Genomic DNA, 15,387 nt, shown 5'->3' with positions numbered 1-15,387 from the left:
GGGGGGGGGGGGAAGGAAATCAGTCTTTTACTTTTCTAAGTCAGCCTGCTATTCTCCAGCTGTTTTGCTGTTTGGCCTTTCTCATGAACAGGTCTTAAATCTTTGGCCTGAAATCACTATGTACAGCAAACAATACATGTGACTCTTGGATCAGTAAGTGAACCGAGTAATGACTTGGCTAGTGTGAGGTGAAAACAGTGACAACAGTACTCTGGTTCTGACCCAAACTCTCTTTATGCCTCCGTAGCTATTTTCTTAACCATCCAAAAGATGAGGCAGTCCTGTTTGGTTTTCAGAGTTAGTGTGATAACACCAGATTCCTCTCAAATCAGGGGGCTTCTGCCCAATCTTGTAACAGTCTATGGTCACATGAAAACATGCCTTCATGATGACAAAATGGATCTTGTACTCAGGTATCCAGATATGCCAGATGTTAACTACCTACTCTATACCAGGAGCAGAATAGCAAATAGCTCATTGTATGTACCTGAGTTCACAGGGTGTGCAGAAGAGCTGCCTCGGATGGCATGGACTCGCTCTTCCACCTCCTCGCTGATCATCGTCAATGGTATTTCAGTTACTGCAGGGCATGAGGGCCTACCAGAGCCAGCTGTGAGGGAACAAGAGTCACTGAAGAAACAGCAGGCACATCGTAACTGTCCTCATTGGGGCCTTGGCAGGTCATGGGCCAGGAGAAGGCTACTGCCAGCTTAGCAAGGGCTCAAACTCTTCCAGCATGAGTAGAACTCAGGCTTTTCCCTTCACCTTGGCCCACACCTGAACCCAATCATTTCTGCATTTTTTAAATTTTTTTTGGTACCAGTCCTAGGGCTTGAACTCAGGCCCTGGGCACTGTCCTACACTTTTTTTGCTCAAGGCTACCATTTGAACCATTGCTCTACTTCTGACTTTTTGGTGGTTAACTAGAGATAAAAGCCTCATGGAGCTGGGTACCAATGGCTCAGGCTTGTAATCCCAGCTACTCAGGAGGCTAAGATCTGAGGATCGCAAGTTCAAAGCCAGCCCAGGCAGGAAAGTTCCCATGAGATTCTATCTCCAATAAACTATCAGAAAACCAGAAGTGGCACTGTGGCTCAAGTGTAGAGCCCTTGCCTTGAGCTGAAGAACTTAGGGATAGTGCCCAGGCCCAGAGCTCAAGCCCCATGACAAACACATGCACACACACAAAAAGTCTTATGGACTTTCATGCCCAAGTTGGCTTCAAACTGTGATCCTCAGATCTCAGACTCCTGAGTAACTAGGATTACAAGAAAATATTCTTGGGGCTGGGAAGGTGGCTCAGTGGTAGAGCGCTTGCCTTGCATGCAGGAGGCCCTGGGTTCGATTCCTCAGCACCACATAAGCAAAAAGAAAAAGACGGAAGTGGCGCTGTGGCTCAAGTGGTAGACCGCTAGCCTTGAGCTGAAGAGCCGAGGGACAGTGCCCAGGCCCAGAGTTCAGGCCCTACAACCGGACCCCCCCCACACACACAAAAAAAAAAAAAAAAGAAAAGAAAATTTTTGGCAGTAGGAATTCAACTCAAGAGCCTCACATTCTTGCTTGACTTTCTTGCTTATAGCTTGTGATCTATCATTTGAGTCAGGTCTCCAGTTTAGCATTATATTGGTTATTTTGGATATGAAGTCTTGTGCACTGTTCTGTCTAGATTGGTCTCAAACTGCAATCCTCTAGGTCTCAAACACCTGAGTAGTTAGTATTACAAGTATAAGCCACAAGTTGGCTCAAATATTCTAAAGGATGTTTGAATAACTTAGAATGGGCGTTGTTATAAAGGGAAAAAGTCTGTAGACTTGACCAAAGCATGGGTTCTCAGGCCAGGGTAGCCCTTTCTACTCATGTGAAAGTTCCAAACTGGTCCAAAGCCTCAGAAACTCAGATGGTTTCTGAAAGAAGAAGAAAAAAAAAAAAAAGCCAGGAATGACAGGGAATCTGGGCAGCAACTAACCACGTTGAATCAACAAAGGGATGCGACTCTAGTGCCTCATTATCTCCCATACAGCACACAGGGTCATCACTCTTTCATTTACCTTCATCATATTAGAGTGGACTTTGGTAATATAAAGTATAATGATTTATATTTTACAAGTACCTGAGTCTACTTTATCTATTAGAACATTTAAAACTTTTAAATTCCACTTGCAAAAATTTTTCAAAAAGGGGAAAAGGTAATTGGGTGCTGGTAGATCATATCTATAATCCTAGCTACTCAGGAGGCTGAGATCTGAGGATCACAGTTCAAAGCCAGGCTGGGCAGGAAAGTCCATAACACTCTTAATTCGAATTAATCACCAAGAAGCTAGAAGTGGAGCTATGGCTCAAATGATAGAGTACTAGCCTTGAGCACAAAAGCTCAGAGACAGCTGGGCGCTGGTGGCTCACACCAGTAATCCTAGCTACTCAGGAGGCTGAGATCTGAGGATCATGGTTTAAAGCCAGCCTGGGCAGGAAATGCTATGAAACTCTCCAATAAACTACCAGAAATGACACTGTAGCTCAAGTGGTAGAGCGCTAGCCTTGAGCTGAAGAGCTGAGGGACAGCACCCAGGCTCTGAGTTCAACCCCCAAGATCAGCACCCCTACTAAAAAAAGGGAGAAAGCTAACTTATGCTATTAGATATCAGGATAATAGTTTGTAAGTGGGAGGCCCTGAGTTCTTTCACTGCTAAAAGTGAGAAAAAAGAAGATTATAGTTAGCCAAAGGAGGAAGGAATGTGAACATTTCTGAGGGAAATGTTTGGAGTGCTGCTAGTACTCTGTCCATGTGTTAGGAATACTCTATCCAAACTCATTGAACTATGAACACAATGATATGTGTATTCTTCTGTATATGTTTCAATTGAGTTTTTTTTTTAAGTATAACTGTAGAAGAGTAACTGTTTTTTAGAAATACAACACTGTTTCCAGTTCCGGAAACAATGTTGACAGGTAGGGGGAGAACAGTACTAGCACTAGGGTAGTGGAGGAATCCTAGGATATTCTAGCACAGACACAGATAATGTATGAGGAACCCTCACCAATGTCTCAAAAAGGGACAGTACATTCACTACTCACTAGAAACTGAAAACTGCTTGCGGGTGTTTGTAGACACAGGTACCTCCACTTCCATTTCATTCTCCTGAGTGGTGATACGAAGCTCTGAGATAGTAGACATTCGAGTGGAGCGTCTTCGAAGACCTGAAGATTTGAGAACAGCAACCAATCAGTGCTGAAAAATCAGGATGGCAGGATGAAGACAAGGCCAACCTCTAACGTCCTGTACAAGGTAGCAGAGGATGAAGTACTGGCATCCCTCAAATGTTTGTGTATGTCCTGAAAATTCAGGACCTCAGGGCTGGGAAGGTGGCCCAGTGGTAGAGTGCTTGCTTTGCATACATGGGTTCGATTCTTCAGTACCATGTAAGCAGAAAAAGCCAGAAGTGGTGCTGTGGCTCAAGAAGTAGAATGCTAGCCTTGAGCTGAAGAGCTGAGGGACAGTGCCTAGGCCCAGAGTTCAGGCCCCACAACAGACAGACAGACAGACAGACAGACAGACAGACAGACAGACAGACAGACAGACAGAGATACATACACACAGACACATACACACAAACACACACACACATACACACACACACAAAATTTAGGACCTCCTTAAGGCAAAGATACTGTCCATAAGAAACCTAGTTTGGCATATTTATAAGATTATGTCTTTGTTGCCTTGTATGTCCCTCCCCCATAGTATAAGCCCTGCTTTCACTATATATGATGTTGGTATATGTGGAGGGGAAGGGAAAAAACAAATTGCTAATGAACTTTACAACTTTGGAAGGGGGGACGGGGACGGGGGGACCGGGAGGGGAGAGGAAACAAAGGGATGGGAAGGGGAAACAAAGCAGGAGGCTACAATGCTTGATAAGAAATGTGCTCATTATCTTGCCCATGTAATTGTAACCCCTCTGTACAATATTTTCACAAAATAATATATATATATATGTATGTATATATATATATATATATATAAATAAACAAGAAACCTAGTTTGGGGACTGGGAAGGTGGCTCAGTGGTTAGAGCACTTGCCTTGCATGCATGAGGCCCTAGGTTGATTCCTCAGTACCACATAAGCAAAAAGAAAAAAACCTGAATGGCTCTGTGACTCAAGTGATAGAGCACTAGCCTTGAGCTGAAGAGCTGAGGGACAGCGCCCAGACCCAGAGTTCAGGCCCCACGACTGGACCCCCAAAAAAAAAGAAACCTAGTTTGTGGGGCACTGATGGCTCATGCCTATAATCCTAGCCTCCTAGGAGGCTGAGATCTGAGGATCAAGGTTCAAAGCCAGCCAGGGCAAGAATGTCCGTGAGTGAGACCTTTTTTTTTTTTGGGTCGGTCATGGGGCTTGAACTCTGGGTCTGGGCGCTGTCCCTCAGCTCTTCAGCTCAAGGCGAGCGCTCTACCATTTGAGCTACAGCGCCACTTCCGGTTTTCTGGTAGTTTATTGGAGATAGGAGTTTCACAGTCTCTCCTGCCCGGGCTGGCTTTGAACCGAGATCCTCAGATCTCAGCCTCCTGAGTAGCTAGGATTACAGGCGTGAGCCACCAGCGACCGGCTTTTCGGGAATGAGACTTTTATCTCCAATAAACCACCAGAAAACTGGAAGTGGTACTGTGGCTCAAGTGGTAGAGCACTAGCCTTGAGCTGAAGAGCTAAGGGACAGTGCCCAGGCCTAGCGTTCAAGCCCCACGACTGACAAAAAACAAACAAACAAAACAAAACACCTGGCCTGGGTAAATAAAGGAAAACTACAGCAAATCTGAAATCATTTCTGCGGAAATAGACCTATATAAGTCCTGAGGGGAAAAATTATGTATGTAAGTATGTATTTGCCAATTCCAAGGCTTGAATTCAGGAAGGGCTTTAAACTAACCTGGCTTGGTTACTTGGATAGGGTTCTACCACTTTTGCTATGTTCATGTCTATAGTTTAGCATTTTGCCCCTTAATCAGAGAATCGGTCTCCAGGACTTTTCTGTCTAGCTTGGCTTTGAACCATAATCCTTTGAATAGCTAGATTATAGGCAGGAGCAACTGGCACCTGACAAATATTATTATTAAACAGCAGCAGTACTTACTATTGTACAATCCTCCTATGTCTCCAGATTTGGGGTATGGCTCAGTGTCTGGTTTTTTGTCTGTCATGGGGCTTGAACTCTGGGCCTGAGCGCTGTCCCTCAGCTCTTCAGCTCAAGGCTAGCACTCTACCACTTGAGCCACAGTGCCACTTCCAATTTTCTGGTAGTTTATTGGAAATAACAGTTTCACGGACTTTCCTGCCTGGGCTGACTTTGAACTTTGATCCTCAGATCTTAGCCTCCTGAGTAACTATGATTACAGGCGTAAGCCACCAGCACCACGATTGTGTGACTCTTAATCTACAATTAACCAGCAATTAAGTAAAAAATAAAGAGTTGGTGGCTCAAATGGTAGAATGATAGCTTTGAGTACAAAAGCTCAGGAACAGTGCGTAGGCCCTGAGTTCAAGCCCCAGGAATGGCACAAAACAAAAAAATTAACAAATTCAAGATTGTATTGTAAATAACACCTTGTAGAACATTAACTTGTTCAATGTCACTCAACTCAGGCCACAGACAGGATATGAACCTTAGGGTGTCATATTACAAAGTCTGGGTTTTTCTCACTGCTCCAATTTGCTTTACAAAGCCCATCATCAGAAAGCCATAGGATCAGCTACACTGGTCTTCAGGAATCTTTTTATCTTCTTTGCCAGTATTGGAGTTTGAACTCAGAGCCTATGATTGCTTGGCTAGAACTCTACAACTTAAACCACACCTCCAGCCTGGCTTTTTGTATTTGTGGAAATAAAATCTTTTTTTTTGGGGGGGGGGCCCTGAACTCTGTCCCTCAGCTCTTCAGCTCAAGGCTAGCGCTCTACCACTTAAGCCACAGAGCCACTTCTGGCTTTTTTCTTTCTGCTTATGTGGTGCTGAGGAATCGAACTCAGGGCCTCAAGGCATGCAAGGCAAGCGCTCTACCACTGAGCCAACTTCCCAGCCCGGAAATAAAAATCTTGTAACTGGCTGGGCACTGGTGGCTCATGCCTGTAATCCTAACTACTCAGAAGGTTGAGATCTGAGGATTGCAGTTCAAAGCCAGCCCAGGCAAGAAAGTCCATGAGACTCTTATTTCCAATTAACCACTAGAAAATCTGAAGTGGTGCTGTGACTCAAAGTAGTAGAGCACTAGCCTTGAGCAAAGGAGCTCAGGGACAGTGTTCATGCCACATGACCCCATGACTGACAAAAAAAATAATAATAATATTTTGAATGGGCTGGGTACGTGTAGCTCAATTGTAAAGTGCTTGCCTAGCAAGTGCAAAATTCTGGCTTTGAATTGTAATACCTTAAATACTCAGCTTCTTGAGTATCTAGGATTTTGGTGTGAGACACAGAGGTCCAGCTCAGGAATCTTTTTTTCTTTTCTTTTCTTTTCTTTTTTTTTGGTACTGGTAATGAGGCTTGACTTAGAATATTCAGTTCTTCCTGGGCTTTTTCATTCCCAGCTGGCACTCTACCATGTTTGCCACAGCTCCTCAGTTTTGGCGTTTTGCTAACCAGCAAATTACTGTCTCACAGAAGCCGGGCATTGGTGGTGCACACCTGAAATCCTAGCTACTCAGGAGGCTGAGACCTGAAGATCGTAGTTCAAAGCCAGCCTACGCAGTTAAATCCATGAGACTCTTATCTCCAAATAACCACCAGAAAAATGAAGTGATGCTATGGCTCAAGCGGTTGAGTGCTTCCTTGAGCTGAAGTGCTTAGGGACAGAGCCCAGGCCCAGAGTTCAAGCCCCATGATCAATAACAACAACAACAAAAAAAAACCAGGGGCTAGGAAGGTGGCTCAGTGGTAGAGTGCTTGCTTTGCATGCCTGAGGCTCTGGGTTGGATTCCTCAGCACCACATAAGCAAAAAGAAAAAAGCCTGAAGTGGCGCTGTGGCTCAAGTGGTAGAGTGCTAGCCTTGAGCTGAATTGCTGAGGAACAGCGCCCAGGCTGAGTTCAGGCCCCACGACCGGACTAAAACAAAACAACAACAACAAAAAAAGCAGCTCGGGACAACACCAAGGCCCTGAGTTCACAAGCTCCAGGACTGGCAAAAAAAAAAAAATGTCTCATGGGGACTTTTCTGCCTGGGCTGGTTTTGAACCGTGATCTTACTGAATAGCTAGGTTTGTAGGCGTGAGCCACAGGTGCCTTGCTAACAATAAAAAACTTCTTTAAAAAAATAAAATAGGTTGGGTTGGGAAGGTGGCTCAGTGGTAGAGTGCTTGCCTTGCATGCATGAGGCCCTGGGTTCGATTCCTCAGCACCACATAAGCAAAAAGAAAAAAGCTGGAAGTGGCACTGTGGATCAAGTGGTAGAGTGCTAGCCTTGAGCTGAAGAGCTGAGGGACAGCGCCCAGGCCCAGAGTTCAGGCCTCACGACTGGACCCTCCCAAAAAAAATAAATAAGTAAAATAAAATAGGAAGCTAAGCAAGAGTTGGAGATCCTGAGTTCAAGCCCTAGTATCACATACACACATGAAAAAGCTTAAGAGAAATGGTTGAGTTATACCGGTGCCCTTATCAATTTGTAGGAATATAAATACTTCCATCTATAAGGAAAAAATTGTCACCTATATTTGAAATCATAAATGTGGAAACAAAACTTGGTTTTATATAAGCAAGTACAAGTACCAATTTGTACCAAGTATCTGAGTATCATTCATTTTAACCATCCCAACTCACCAGTGGTTTGATGTGAAAGTGATGAACATTCATTAGATACTGAATTTTGATCTTTTCCCAGGCTACTAATATGCTGTACAATACTCTTTTAAGACACTGGGCAGGAACAGCAGGCTGCAGCTCTCACTGAGCCATGAGATCACAAAGATAGGCAACTCATACCCTAAAGTGTACTATGTTGCTTAGCTATGATGTTCCTCAGGTTAGGTATATTAAGTGCAGTCTTGACTTTATAGTTATTTTCAACTTAATGCACATGTCAGGAGATAACCCATTGTTAAATTGAGAAGTGTCTATAATCCATTTATTTCACAAGAACAACTATGGTAGTTTTCTTATTTCACAAATAATTTGTCATCTTGCAGGGTTTTTTTCTTTGATGTATTTTTATTTATTTTTATGCCAGAATTGGGGCTTGAACTCAGGGCCTGGATATTCACCGTCCCTTAACTTTTTCGCTCAAGGCTAGAACTCTACCACTTGAACCACATGTCTATTTCTAACTTTTTTCGGTGGGTAATTGGAGATAAGTCTCTTGGACTTTCCTACACAGGCTGGTTTGTACCTTGATTCTCAGATCTCAGCCTCCTGAGTAGCTGGGATTAGATAAACTAGAGTGCTAGCTTTGTGTGGAAAAAACTAAAGAATAATGCTCAGAGATGGGTGTCGGTGGCTCCTGCCTGTAATACTAGCTACTCAGAAGGTTGAGATCTGAAGATCAAGGTTCAAAGCCAGCCTGGGCAGGAAAGTCAGTAAGACTTATTTCCAATTAATCACCAGAAAACCCGAAGGGATGCTTTGGCTCAAAGTAGTAAAGTGCTAGCCTTGAGTCTAAAAGCTCAGGGACAGCACCCAGGCTCTGAGTTCAAGTCCCATGACTGACAAAAACAAAAAAACAATGCTCAGGCCGAGTTCAAGCCCTAGTACTAGCACATGCACACATATACAGACAAAAAGATTCTTGGGAGTTGCCCATGAGGCTCACATGGTAGGGTATTGCTTTGCAAGTTCAAGTACTACATTCAAACACCAATAGTCCACCTGCCATACTTGGAACACAAAGACAGAGTCCACATACAAGCCACATGCTGAAATTGGAACAACAAATCTGCTTCAATTTCCACAACTCTGAGCCCTAGTATCACATCTAGGACAAATGCAGTAACAATTACAGTAAAAACTTTTTACCTTCTTTTGGGGCAGGAATTTTGGAGTTGACTGATTTGCGCTTTTGTTTCTGAAAAACAAAACAAACCACCAATATATATATTGGCTCTTTTTAATTCTATAGGGCCCAAGTGCTGTGCCGAAGCTCTAGGCAGATTTCAGAAATCAAATCAGCAAAGAACCAGTAAATGCAGTTCTAGATCATTAGCTACAGCCAGATGACTAGTACCTACCTGGATGGTTACATTTTCCTGCAGTGGCAAATTGTCCTTCTGGTGTAAGGGAAGATGTTGTAAGAGATCTGGGTTTATTGCAGCCACATCATCAAAATCAATCTATAAGGAGCAAGTAAGAGTTTCAGTAAACAACTCAGTGTTCAATCTAAATATACCTCTGAATTCAAGGCTACCTTTCCATTCAAATATTATCTTAAATTCTAATAAGGAGTAATAAGTATAAAACAAATAATCCTTTTTTTTGGGGGGGGGTCATGGGGCTTGAACTCTAGGCCTAAGGCGAGCACTCTACTACTTGAGCCACAGTGCCACTTCCAATTTTCTGGTGGTTTTTTTGGAGATAAGAGTCTTAGGGACTTTCCTGCCTGGGCTGGCTCTGAACATGGGTCCTTAGATCTCAGCCTCTTGAGTAGTATTACAGGGTGTGAGCCACCAGCACCCACCAAAACAAATAATCTTTAATAATGGTTTACCATCTAGATGGCTATGAGATTCAGATATCCAAGCCAAAGGTAGTCTGTCAGTGATGAGAGGGAAGTAAAGAGGAAGGAAGACAGGCAGGCAAACAGTCAGGTAGTCCTCGATAGATCTAGGCCACTTGACTCTACCAATCGCTAGATGGTGAGATCCTGGTGGGACACAGGATCATTTATTGCTGGCTGACACAAAGGAGGAAACAAGTTCTAAGTGACTGGAGATTGTCAAAACAGAAGGCCCTTCAGGATCTTACGGGCAGGAACAAGTTTCAGAAAGCTGCTACCTAAGTCTATCTACATTTTCTACTGGATCCAGAAATTACTTCCCCAGTCACAGCTTCCTACTCACACCTGCACCGAGGTCACAATTCTTGGTTTACATCATCAGTCTTGCAATCCTTCAGGAACAACTCAAGCTTCACCAGCATAACTTTATAGCAGGTTCAAACACACTAAGCTGTGCTAGAGATATAGCTCAGTGGTAAAGTGCTTGCCTACCATGTTTGAGGCCTTGGGTTTGTTTCTTCACAGAGAAAGAAAGCCAGCAAATGAGTCCCATTTTGTTATATTTTGAAATGTGTCAGAGCTGAAGCATTTACTCTAGGATATAAAAATTTATATTTACACCAGGAGCTGGTGGCTCACACCTGTAATCCTAGCTACTCAGCAAGCTGAGATCTGAAGATTGTGGTTCAAAGCCAGCCTGGGCAGGAATGTCCCCATGAGACTCATCTCCAATAAACCACCAGAAAACCAAAGTGGCACTGTGACTCAAGTGGTAGAGCGCTTGCCTTGAGCTAAAGAGCTCAGGAACAGTGTCCAGGCCTAGAATTCAAGCCCCATGACTGACCAAAACAATAAAAAATAAATTTTAAAAATCTATATTTACTTAGTTTTTACAGGCCCTGGCATCTACTCTTCCATCTTCCCCACTCAACATATATTTATTAACTTGCCTGTTCAAACATTAGGCACAAATAAGATAGTAGCATGCAAGGATAAGTTAATCAAAGATAGATTAAGGTACACATCACCTTAGCCATCAGTGAGTTCAAACTGTAACAGGGAAGAGAAGTCTAGGAAATGGCACTGTGGCTCAAGGGGTAGAAGGCTCGCCTTGATCTGAAGAGCTGAGGGACAGCGCCCAGGCCCAGAGTTCAAGCCCCATGACTGACAAAAAAAAAAAAAAAAAAAGATAAGTCTACAAAGGAGTAGATAGGATAAGGCATGAAACACTGCTGCAAAGCTGTCAGGTGCTTTAGTAATCACATTTCTGCTCATATTTTTGGGGGGACTAGTCCTGGGGCTTGAACTTAGGGCCTCGGCACTGTCACTGAGCTTTTTTTGCTCAAGGCTAGCACTCTACCACTTGAGCCACAGCACCACTTCTGGCTTTTTCTGTTTATGTGGTACTGAGGAACCGAACCGAGAGATTCATGCATGCTAGGCAAGCACTCTACCTCTAAGCCACATTCCCAACCCTTGTTGTTGTTTTTTTTTGTTCAATCATGGGGCTTGAACTCTGGGCCTTGAGTGCTGTCCCTCAGCAATTCAGCTCAAGGTGAGCACTCTACCTCTTGAGCTACAGTGCCACTTCCGGTTTTCTAGTGGTTTATTAGAGATAGGAGTCTCACGGTCTTTCCTGCCTGGGCTGGCTTTGAACCGAGATCCTCAGATCTCAGCCTCCTGAGTAGCTAGGATTACAGGCATGAGCCACCGGTGCCCAGCTTCTTCACATTTCTTATATAGCTGCAGACCCTTAGTCCACATGTTTCCTCATTTCTAGTCCTCAAAGTACAGAGAGCATAAACAACATGGAACACTAGGTGAGACTGACTCACTAATCCATGTTATACTGAACATCCTGGGGGAAAGGAACAAAAGTATGAAGGAGAAAGGAGACCAGATAAGGCTACAAGGGTATGCTAGCTTTGAGCAAAAGAAGCTCAAGGACAGTGCCCAGGCCCTGAGTTCAAGCCCACAATTGACCAAAAAAAAAAAAAAGACAGGGGCTGGGAAGATGGCTCAGTGGTAGAGCGCTTGCTTTGCATGCAGGAGGCCCTGAGTTCGATTCCTCAGCACCACATAAGCAAAAAGAAAAAAGCCGGAAGTGGCGCTGTGTGTGGCTCAAGTGGTAGAGTGCTAGCCTTGAGCTGAAGAGCTGAGGGACAGCGCCCAGGCCCAGAGTTCAGGCCCCACAATGGGACCCCCCCCAAAAAAAGGCTCTGAAGATGGGGATACAGCTAAAAGCAGAATGTGGGTGAGGCTTTGGGATAGCTCTCCAGCACAGGGGGAAAAAGTTTAGCCCTTATTCCAATGGCAATATTTGAGCTGAGACCTCCCCACTCCAAAAAATATATATGTGTGTAATTTTTTTGTTTGTTGTTGTTTTAGGACAAAATCTTACTATGTAACCTGGGAAGACATTTGTGATCCTAGTGCTTCAATTTCCAGAGTACTGGGATTAAGATATACATTTCAGCTGGGCACTGGTGGCTCATCCCTGCAATCCTAGCTATTCAGGGGGCTGAGATCTGAGGATTGCAGTTCAAAACCAGCCCTGGCAGGGAAGTCCTTGAGACTTTTATCTCTGATTAACCACCAGAAAACCAGAAGTGGTGCTCTATAGCTCAAAGTAGTAGAGTGCTAGCCTTGAACAAAAGAACTCAGGAAAGTGCCCAAGCCCTGAGTCCAAGCCCATGACCGACAAAAAAAAAAAAAAAAAAAAGACATACATTTCTTAGTTGAGTGCAGGTAACTCATGTATAATCCTACCTACTCATGAGTCTGAGATCTGAGGATTACAGTTTGAAGCCAGCCAATGATGAGTATTTGCACTCTATGCAAATCTTTGACTCTTATCTTCAATTAACTAGCAAAAAACTGGAATTGAAGGCAGGTTAGAGCACCAGCTATTAGTGGAAAAACTGACAGAGGGCATGAGACCCTGAGTTCAAGTATCAGCAGGAAAAGGGGGGGAGGGCGGCGGACATTTCTCGATGGTCATGGTGACACACTGGTAACTCCAGAAACTTAGGAGGTAGAGATCAGAGAACAGAAAGTCTGCAGTTTGAAGCCAACCTGAGCAAAAAGCTAGTAGACCCACATCCAACCAGTATACTGGGAATGGTAGTACATACTTGTTATCACATACAGAAATCATAAGTAGGAAGACTGTAACGCAGATTGGCTGGGGCAAAAATGAAAGACCCTGCTTGAAAAAATAAAGCAAAAAGAGAGCTCTACTATTGGAGATCACCTGACTAAGAAATACAAGGTCCTGAGTTAAAAAGATTAGCCACCATATAAGCTGGGCTCTGGTGGCTCATGCCTGTAATCCTAGTTCAAAGCCAGCCCAGGCAGTAAAGTCCATGAGACTTTGTTGTTGTTGTTCATCTTGGGGTTTAAACTCAGGTCCTGAGCACATCAGGGTAAACTATCTACTAGTGCAGACATTTGGGCCCGTCTGTATCCAGCACTTTCTGTCTGACAGACTACAACGCGCATGCAAATGTGTTTTGTCTCAATGTTTGTGTGTATGTATTCTGGAATTCTTGGAATGGTTCTCCTCTCAGATTCATCCTGATGCTAGAGCCCAGAAGAGACTGGCTAACACCCCCTTAATATCTGTTTCTCTCTAGCTCCTTTTTTACTTACACTTTAAACTGACCCCACCTTTCTACCCTTCACTGCCACCTTCTCCACCCTCTCTGGATCCAGAAGTAGAGGGGTGTTGGAGGTGAGAAACCTGGAGGATCTAACAAAAACATAAAAGGGCCATCAGGGAAAACTTGCAGCCGGATGAAACTGCCACTGACCACCTGCAAGTGACACCTGAAAGATCTCAGCCTCGGGCCTTGGCCCAGGTGGTCTGAGTATGGGGGAGAGCCTGTCAGTCTGAGGGGACAGCAACTAGGGACTTCTTTCCCTTGCCCCAAGATGACTGGGAATTCTCCACCTTAAAAGGCCCCTGGGGGACTAGGAAGGTGGCTCAGTGGTAGAGTGCTTGCCTTGCATGCATGAGGCCCTGGGTTCAATTCCTCAGCAACACATAAGCAAAAAGAAAAAAGCCAGAAGTGGCGCTGTGGCTCAAGTGGTTGAGCGCTAGCCTTGAGCTGAAGAGCTGAGGGACAGCGCCCAGGCCCAGAGTTCAGGTCCCACGACCGGACCCAAAAAAAAAAAAAAAAGGGCCCCTGGGTCAACGTTTACAGGAATCTAAAAAAAAAAATCCTCCGGAGGTGAGTAGAGGGGGTTCAAGTCCCCTGATAAGTGGATTTGAGTCCCACTTGTGAATGGTGGTCAGATGTCGCCCCATTCACTGAAACCTGATTTTGTCTTTGTGGCCACTTGTTTGTCTTGTTTACTTCGGTGTGTTTTCTGTTCTATGTTTTCTGAGGTAGGGATAAACTGGGGGCCCATCAACTCCCAACTCAGCCTTTGGTTGTTGTCTTGTCTAGTTCTGTTTTAGAATTGGTACCAGTTTTAAATGTACGTACAACTAATTTTGATTTTGGCAAACTTCAAGATCTGTGTGTGTTTTGTATGTGTTTGTGAATAGGTTCAAGATAAGAATTGTCAACATGCTGTAACAATTGGGTGAGTTTAAGTTTAAAATTCAAAAGGTTATGAGGTTTGGGCATTACCAAAAATTTTAAAGAATTTTCACATGGTTTTAAATGACTTTTTAAGGATTCTTTTATTATTATTTTTTTTTTGGGTCCGGTCGTGGGACCTGAACTCTGAGCCTGGGCGCTGTCCCTCAGCTCTTCAGCTCAACGCTAGCGCTCTACCACTTGAGCCACAGCGCCACTTCCGGCTTTTTTTCTTTTTGCTTATGTGTTGCTGAGGAATTGAACCCAGGGCCTCAGGCATGCAAGGAAGTGCTCTGCGACTGAGCCACCTTCCCAGCCCCATTTTTGAGGATTCTTTAACTTAAAAAATTAAAAAATCTGGTATTTTAAAATACGTAAGACTGTTTACACTGTAATCAAGTTATCTGGCTTAACAAAAATATATTGGCTATTTAAAATTTAGTTCCCTTGGCTAAAATTTGGGGATAAATATTAGAAGTTTAAATATAAAAGTTTGTTTAGGGGCTGGGAAGGTGGCTCAGTGGTAGAACACTTGCCTTGCATGCATGAGGCCCTGGGTTCAATTCCTCAGCACCACATAAGCAAAAAGAAAAAAGCCGGAAGTGGCGCTGTGGCTCAAGTGGTAGAGCACTAGCCTTGAGCTGAAGAGCTGAGGGACAGCGCCCAGGCCCAGAGTTCAGGCCCCATGACCAGACCCAAAAAAAAAAACCAAACAAACAAAAGTTTGTTTAACACTGTCAAAGACATTACCTGTTCTGCCTGTCTAAACCTGTGTATTTTCATTCAAAAACCAAGAGATAAGAAAAGGAAAAAACTTAAAAGCCAACAAAAGACCTATCTTTAGGGGTAAGGGATAAACAGACAAAAGTGCAGTTCAGCTGGCCATACATGGTGGGACAGGCCATGGGAGGAGTCCATGCATGGTAAAAGGGGGCAAGCTGGCACAAACGCACTTCATCTAACCCTAAAGAGTTGGATTGGGTGCGTGCCCATTCTATAGGAGGGGCCTAGTGGCCCATCTTTGTTCTGTCCTTTTTCTCTACAGATAAATACTAGAAACATGATGGTAAAAATTAGTGATGTGATGATCTGATTAGTATTGCTAAAACTGCCC

General features: G+C 44.0%; 1 protein-coding gene across 1 annotated transcript in view; it reads right to left on the bottom strand.

The window, feature by feature from the left end:
- Kif2c (kinesin family member 2C) overlaps positions 1-15,387 on the bottom strand; it is a 38,018-nt gene that overhangs the window by 15,754 nt on the left and 6,877 nt on the right. Inside the window, exons 3-6 of the mRNA XM_013016788.1 lie at positions 9,203-9,304; positions 8,991-9,039; positions 3,073-3,195; positions 453-610 (exon numbers count right to left, since the gene is read on the bottom strand). Of these exons, the coding sequence (XP_012872242.1) occupies positions 453-610; positions 3,073-3,195; positions 8,991-9,039; positions 9,203-9,304 (432 nt within the window). The remainder of the gene's footprint in view (positions 1-452; positions 611-3,072; positions 3,196-8,990; positions 9,040-9,202; positions 9,305-15,387) is intronic.

This window comes from Dipodomys ordii, unplaced genomic scaffold (assembly GCF_000151885.1).
Source record: "Dipodomys ordii isolate 6190 unplaced genomic scaffold, Dord_2.0 Scaffold33, whole genome shotgun sequence".
Lineage (NCBI taxonomy): Eukaryota > Metazoa > Chordata > Mammalia > Rodentia > Heteromyidae > Dipodomys > Dipodomys ordii.
This window is presented reverse-complemented; position numbering and strand designations above follow the sequence as displayed.